The sequence below is a fragment of the Talpa occidentalis genome, unplaced genomic scaffold (assembly GCF_014898055.3).
Source record: "Talpa occidentalis isolate TD23 unplaced genomic scaffold, MPIMG_talOcc4v2.1 talOcc4.18, whole genome shotgun sequence".
Classification (NCBI taxonomy): Eukaryota; Metazoa; Chordata; class Mammalia; order Eulipotyphla; family Talpidae; genus Talpa; species Talpa occidentalis.
Window position 1 is genome coordinate 12,892,935 of NW_023601851.1, and position 7,795 is coordinate 12,900,729.

The window sequence follows — 7,795 nt, forward strand, 5'->3', positions numbered from 1 at the left end:
GGCTCTACGTGATGCTCCCCGAGGCGTTAGAAGAAAATCTTGTGGGAGAGAAATTGCTGGGTAAGTGCAGAGGAGCCTCCACCCAAACCTATGATGCACACGAACCAGGAAGGAATTTCAAATAGTGGGGGGCGTCAGGTGTCCCCTCCCCACACACATCTCTGCTCCAGGGAGAGAGGAGCAGACTCCAGGCGGGTCCTCGGACCACAGCGGGTGCCGCCCTTGGGGAAGGGCAGGCTCTGGGGGGACAGCAACTGGGGAAGGTCGGGGGCGCCAGCCCCGGGCAGGGGAGATGGACCTGCAGACCCTGTGAGCTCCCCTCTCCCTTGGGCAGCCCCGGGCAGGGGAGATTCAGCTCCTGCTTTCAGGGGGGGGGGCCAGTGTTCTTGACCCAGCTTTTTCTCAAGGGCCTGTCCTGCACTGAATCTTGGGCCACAGCAGCATGTGGGTGGGGCTATTCTGCTCCCTTGCTGGTGGAGGGGTGCATGGAGGTGCCGCCTGCTGGGGTCTCCCCTTCCACATTCCCGTGGACCTCCCTGGCGAGCTGGAGACTCCCGTGCAGAAGCCACCCTCTTGGGCAGGTGTTTGCCCCAGGGATGTCCCCGCAGTGGGTCTAGGAATCACTCTGCAGCATGGGCAGGACTGAAAGAGGAGGGGGGGACAGAGACCCCCGTGGCTTAGGCCCCTTGTTGGGGCAGGTCCGTTCCAGGACAGACATGCGAGAGGGCGGAGACCCCGACAGCAAGTCCCCGAAAACTCAGGAGCCTGAGGGCAGGTCAGGTGTGTCTGTTCCCCCCACAGCCCCTGGAGGGGGGACTTGCAGAGAGGATGTGGCAGGCGGTGCCCAAAACTGGGGTCATCACTGTGGGGGTCATGGGACTGACCCCACGGGCCCAGGAGGCTTTGGTTCCTTGGAAACTGTTTAACCCTGTCCTTTCTCCTCTCCCTTGCACCCCAACCCTGTTTTCCACGGCAGGGCTTTCACGTGAGGGGGTGTTTGCTCCGCACGCAGCAGATGGCAGCGCCGGTGGAGGGTGCACAGGGTCTGGGGTCTCAGGGTGCCTCTGGGTCTGCCCCTGACACTGCCACCTGCTGCTGTCCCGCGACTTCCCTTTCCTCGTTTCCCTCGGCTTTCCCTCCTCTCACTCCTGGGGTAATGCCTTTAAGGTCCCTTTTCTCTCTGCTCATTGGGGGCTTCGCCCTGGATTCCCCAGCACGCGCTGAGGACTCCCCACCTGGGTCAACCCTTCCCTTCGGGTTTGCCATGAGGCACCTCCTGTCTCCCCTTCTGTATACTCCTCCAGGTCTGTGCCGGGATCCTGGGAGGAGGAAACTTCATCTCATCTACCCTGCAAGTTCTCCATGGAGACCTTCCCGGAATAAAGGGCATCAGTGGGAGAAAATACACTTGAGGAAACACGGACACCTCCTCGCACACCTGGGGAAGACCCAGGAACACCGAGTGACCCACCAACATGGCCTCTGCCCCCTGTGCAATGACATCTTCAACCCCAGAGAAAGGACAGAGGATGAGGGTCAGTCCTGGGGGGCAGTGGGAAGCCCAGCTACAAGGGTACGGGTGGTGCAGTCCTAAGGGGCCGCCTCCCCCTCTGATGAGGGATGGAGAGATTTGGACAAATCCTTCCAACGTGAGAACCTGGACACCTCCTCACGGGGATGTTCTCTTATTCGTGGAAATGAGTCTCACAAAAGGGCAACCTCCACCCGCCTGTCGGAGCCCCTCCATCTGACTCCCAGGAACGCCCAGTAAATGTAATCCTCCTGTCACAGAGGCGCCTGTAGAGCCACAAATGTCCTCCCCAGGGTCCACACAGGCTCACACCCCTGCATCCGATTAATGCACGTGCTGGGTCAGCTCAGCCTCTTGGTAATTACCAGATGGAAATTTACCTATCAATTCCCCCTGTCTTTTTTGTCCTCCATGATACTCACCTGGTGACGAGGGGAGGCCGTTGGCCCCTCACCTTCCTGTGCTGGGCCTGTACGCTCCAGTCCTGCTGTGTGGCTCAGCCTGCTGCCCAGTGAGTATATTTCCCCCAAATACCTAACTCCCCTTCAAGATTGATTTATTTAAAAGATTCATTTTTACTTATGTATGAATATAAGAGGTGGGTACAGGCCAGAGGTACGGGGGTGAGCGGACTCATCAGAGACAGAGTGGGGAGCAGAAAAGGCAGATCTGTGGTGCTTCACTCCTTGCGCCACCAGGGAGACCCCACATATCCTTCTATTCTGGTGAATTCAGCTCACATGTCCCACAGTTCATAAAAGCTGACTGACTTCAGTTCCAGAATACTTTCACTGTCTCTCCTGCCTTCCTGCTGGGGACTCTGCCTGGCAGCGTGCTCTCTGCAGGTCAGTTATCATGGCGAGTGTTTTTTTTTTTTTTTTCACTCTATGACATCTGCTGTTGTCTCATCCTCATAACAGTGTGATTTACAAGGAAGAGCTAAGTGTTTGGGTCTTCAGTGACGTGTAACCCAACACTACAAAGTGTTGGTTTTTCTTCCCTTGTACCGTGTCTGCATTCAGCAGGCTTTTCACACCGCTACATAGCACGTTATTCCATGTATGTGTTATTCTACCTGCCAACCAGTTGATAATCTCTTCAAGGAGAAGATTTTATTCATCCTTGTATTTATAGACTCAAAGACACTTCCAAATTTGTATGGTAAGCTATTGTGGTTCTTTTAGGAGCAAATGGGTTAATCTAGAGGTAAGACTATTTCCCCTGAGAATTCTGTTCACAAAACAGTGTGAGTAGGAAGATGGTGCCTCCTGTACAAGAGCACAAGAAGCAGTGTTTACACTGTTGCTGTGTGACCCAGGCTGACGGCCCTGAAATGAGGAGAAATGTTCCCTTACAGGAGATGGTGTCATTGGAGGATGTGGCTGTGAACTTCCCCTGGCAGGAGTGGGAAGACCTGAATGATGCTCAGAGGACCCTGTACCGGGATGTGATGCTGGAGACCTGCAGTCACCTGGTGTCCCTCTGTGAGGACGCTCCAGTGTAACACAAGTTCAAGTGCTGTTTTCTACACTGATTAAGTGTGGTCTTTCTTGTGAAATTGGGTGGTGGTGAGGTTGAACATGGCAAACAGACTAGATTGTGGGTGTTTGCCCTATTTCTGAAAAGTTCCAGGTGACCTTCGTTGCACAGCTCTTCACACTGCTTTCGTTAGTCTTCAAAACTGAAGTTTTACTTGACCGAACCAACACTGTTCCTCATCACAGGGCATTGTGTTATCGATCCTGAGGAGAGCATCAGGTTGGAGAAGGGAGTACAGCCGTGGACTGTGGAGGAAGCCCCAAGCCAGAACCTCTCAGGTCAGTCAGTGCTTGCCTGGCAGGAGGCTAGCAGGAGGCTGGGAGAGTGGCCAGTGATATTGGCCACACTGCGCTACTTTTCCAGTGTCCAAACCTTGGAGTTTTTCTGCATTTATCGAAGTGATTCTTTATTCAGTTTCCACAGAAGCTCTCTCCTAGATTTACTCCTGCTCTTTTTTTTTAACGGTTGACAATGTTGGATTTCACCAGTATGCAGTCACTGATACTGCAGGAAATTATTCTGCAGTAGTCACATTTTCTGTATTCTCTCTATTAGTTTATTCTCACCAACTGTTTTCTTTAAGGTACTTATTCAGGCATTTTTTAATTAATTAATTTTTTTATTTATACAAGCACTGGGTACAGTCAGAAGTGCAGGAGGGTGAGAGAATTCACCAGAGCCAGAGCAGGGAGCAGAGCAGGCAGAAGGACCGAAGTACACCGCTGAGGGGAGCAGCGGGCAGCAGGACAGGTTTGCGCGCCATATGAGACCCTCCTCAGGTGGCTGGGTAGCAGCCGGGGATCAAACCAGCGCTGCAGAGGCTGCGGGAAGCTTTGCAACCCAGCGCTCAACCGCTGTGCCACTGGGGAGGCCCCAGACATTTGTTTTTTTCACTCAGTATGTTCATGGGAAGTTTTTGACAGTGATAAATTATCTATGAGTGGGGATAAGAACAGTAATCACGGAAGTATTCTTTGTTTTGTTGAAGTGATACGCTGTGAGAAAGGAAAATGTGGGCCTCCCTGGTGGTGCAAGGGGTTAAGCACAGCACTGTGAAGCTATCTGTGGCCTCTGCAGCATGAGTTCCATGCCCGACCGGCCAGGGAGCTATACACATGGCACGGCAGACCTCTCCTGTCTCGTCTGCTGCTCTGATATCAGTCAGCCTTTGTGAGGCTGAGGATAACCCAGAAATCATTCAGTGAGGGACGGGATGTTCTGACATGGGAGGGGAAACCTAAGGTTGTGGTTTCTAAAGCCATGGAACCAAGAGTTTCAGGTTGGGGGCTCATTTCTTGGGAGGAGTTTGATCTGTGCAATTCCACCTTCTTGTGGGAATCATCTGAAAGAAAGCAAAAGCATCAGTGAAAGGATGATATAGTACAACTAACATACTAGATAAAAACTTCAGCTGCTATGAATTATGTAGAAACAGGTACCAAGTATTGCAGTGACTCCAGTAACAGCCAAGGAGTGTTGATGTCAGAAGGATGTGCAGAAAGCCTTTCACAGTGATGACCACGGGCTGGATGCAGAATTTTTTTTCCCTTCGATGAGCAGGAGAAAGTTGGACACAAGATGAGGCAGCATTTGCTGCATATGCTGTCATTCTGAGCAGTGTGTGATATAACATTTAAATAAGAATTGACAGAAAGGTCTCTCCCTGCCATGAAGGGAAGTACATGCCTTTGAAAACGTCTACAGATGACTGTAGCCAGTGCCGAGGAGACATAAAAACTAAGGAAATATCTTTATGGGTTTCACTTCTGTTTTTCTTGGTCTTCTGCCTTTCCTTTCTAGTGAATTAAACTATCATTTTGTTAAATTTATTGTTTTTTTCAAATTCCAGACTTCTGTTCATAGAGAAGCCCAAACATTTTTGCCATCATGTTACATTTATGTATTCTTCTTTATTTTGAAATGTCCTTCTTTTTGGAAATTTAGAGTTTAGATTGTTCCTTTTCTAGTTTCTTGAGTTGTGGAGTTAATTTAAGATCTGTGCTATTGTTAGTGTGTCAGTGCTTGAAATTTGCATCTTATCGTTTTCTGAGTCCACAGTTTTGGGGAAATTTGTTTCATCTCCATATTTTCAATATATTCTTTAATTTCTTGAATTGAGGTAACATTTGATTTAGGGAATAGAGTTTCATCTTCTCAGAGGTCTGCCACCACCACACTCACCACCAGTGCACTTGTGGGCCTTCTCCATAGATCTTTGAACACCCTCCCACCTCTATACCCACACCCACCCTCCATCCCTCTCTAATACCCACAATTCTGCAGTCATATTTCTAGAGTTTGTTCTGGTTTGTCGGTTCCTTTCTTTTTTCCTCCAGATTTGAAATTGGAGTGAAGCGATCCAGCAAATGTCTTTCTCCTGATTTTCTACATTAGCTATGCTCCTGCTATGTTCCATCCTGTTGTTGCAAATAGCCTGAGTTCATCCTTTTTTATAGCTTAGCTGTCTCTACTCTATCGTGTATGTGAACTGCATCTTGCTTTCAGATTTAAATTTGGCCCTATTGGTCAACTCAACTTCTTGAACTTACTTTATTATTTTCCTTCTAATCGCAGTTGGGGCTGGAACCTCTCCTGGAATTGTATTGTCTTCCTCTTCTGCATTCAGTCCTGCCTGTGTGGTCTGCACACATTCAGCGACCTCACGTTAGTGCATGTGGAATATTTTTAATGACTACCCAAAATATGTCATTTTCTATTGTTGTGATCTTCTTTACATTCTGTGATGGTTTTGACTCAGTTTATATTCTTCTGATATTAGTGTGTTCAACATAGCTCCATATTTGATTATCACTTTTCCCAGCATATAGTTCCATCTTCCATTCCTCTTGATGCACTTAAATCTTTAGTGGGTATGATGTGGATAAGATTGTATTGGTGTTGTTTTCTTATTCATTCAGACACATTGTCATTTCAGTGTGGATTTTTTTTTTCATTTATGAACAAACTAATTACAGAAAGGGAGGCCCAGGTATTGTTATTTAAAAATGTTTCCTTTATGATCAGCCTTTTTCATACCTCATTTCCTCTTGATTGCATCTCTGTGTTTCTTTGACTTTGTGTGACATGTTTTTATTCCTTTCTCCTTTTTTGTCTGGTGATTTTTGTCTAATCGGTCATCATATTTTTTATGCTTAGTGAGGTATATTGATTCATAATACTATTTATTGTGTACAGTATTGTCATCTAGCCTGTGTGCACAGGACATCATGTTCCGTGTTCATTTCCCTCCCATGTGTTCTCCTGGTGTCTTTATTGTTATAATGTGCATTACGTGCCATATTGAAAAGCTATGAAATCTTTTAGACTGAAAAGAATGTAATTTCAATTGCACACATGAAAATCAATACTTTAACATTCCTACCCTACACCAACATTGTTGCCATCACAACATCTCACTACATTGTGTATTCCAGAACATAATTCCATGGGTATTTTTGATGTGGCCTTTCCAAATGCTCAAGCAGAATCAATATTTTTACTACAGGACTGTATCATGCAATTTTGTATATTTTCTTTGTATTTACCTTTCCCTAAGGACAGTACCTTTTCATAAACTTTTGTGTTGCTATCTAGAATCATTTTGTCTTTATAGGAAGAGCAAAGTCATAGTGTTACCTATTCTAACATCATGCCTATGTCCTTTACTTGATATTAATTATATAGACTATGCATTTAATGTATTTTGTCTTGAGTGCTGTAAATGTGGTAAATAGTCACTTGCTTTCTTCCAGTCATCTCTTCTCATGGCATCCAAGTCCTCATGCCATAGTAGGGCACAGAAGATTTGCTTCCAGATATGGAACTGGGAGGAGATGGAATCTGTGCCTTTGAGAATTTACAATTAGTGGAAGACCAGACATGCCAAAGATCCATTGAAGGTCAGAACATTTGTTGCAATGAAGAGAGCCACGCTGGAACAATGACACAGAATACAACTCTTCCCACAAGAAGAGATCATGTGTGTGAAATGTCTTGGGTCAAGCCACATTTTATGTCTGTTCCTTGCATAGATAAGGGTGTTTCTGTAAGCAGAGATCTCTATCAGATTTTTAATAATACGTATTCCCTGAGAAGACAGTTAGAACATGTAGGCAGTCCCATAGTCCATCATGCAATAATCACTCAGTACATTGTGAATATGGGACAGGAGTATACTTTGAGTCAAATAGTACTCAACATCAGAGATGTGAATGGGAAGATAAAAAAATCTACATGGGATCATATTGAGGAGTCCTCAAAACTACTCCAACATCACACATTTCAGGAGAATCCCTGCAACTGTAAAGGATATGGCAACGCTAACAAATGGTGCTCAAGACTCACTCAACATCAGAGAGAGAAATGGCACAAATGTGAAGAGTGTGGTAAAGCCTTTTGTTGGCATCCACAGCTCACTAAACATGTAAGGATTCATACTGGAGAAAAGGCTTACACATGTCCACACTGTGGTAAAGCCTTTCTCTACCTGTGTCACCTTTCTGAACACCAGAGAGTTCATAATCCTGAGAAAACGTACAGATGTAAAGAATTTGGGAAGGCCTTTAACTAGCAGTCAAATCTTACTCATCATCACTGATTTCATACAAATGTGAAAGAAAAAGCTTATAAACGTGAAGAATTCAGCAAACCCTTTAAGCAGACGGCAAAACTTGCTCAACATCGGAGAATTCATATAAGAGTGAAATGTTCAAAATGTGAAGAATG

General features: G+C 46.3%; 1 protein-coding gene across 1 annotated transcript; it reads left to right on the forward strand.

Annotated features, from left to right (window-relative positions):
* The first annotated feature begins 1,954 nt into the window (after positions 1-1,954).
* LOC129146177 (zinc finger protein 809-like) lies at positions 1,955-6,956 on the forward strand. The gene is made up of 4 exons (XM_054697707.1): positions 1,955-2,042; positions 2,889-3,015; positions 3,256-3,348; positions 6,823-6,956. Exons 2-4 carry the CDS (start codon positions 2,892-2,894, stop codon positions 6,858-6,860), a joined length of 255 nt encoding a protein of 84 aa, XP_054553682.1. The 5' UTR covers positions 1,955-2,042; positions 2,889-2,891; the 3' UTR covers positions 6,861-6,956.
* The last annotated feature ends 839 nt before the right edge of the window (positions 6,957-7,795 follow it).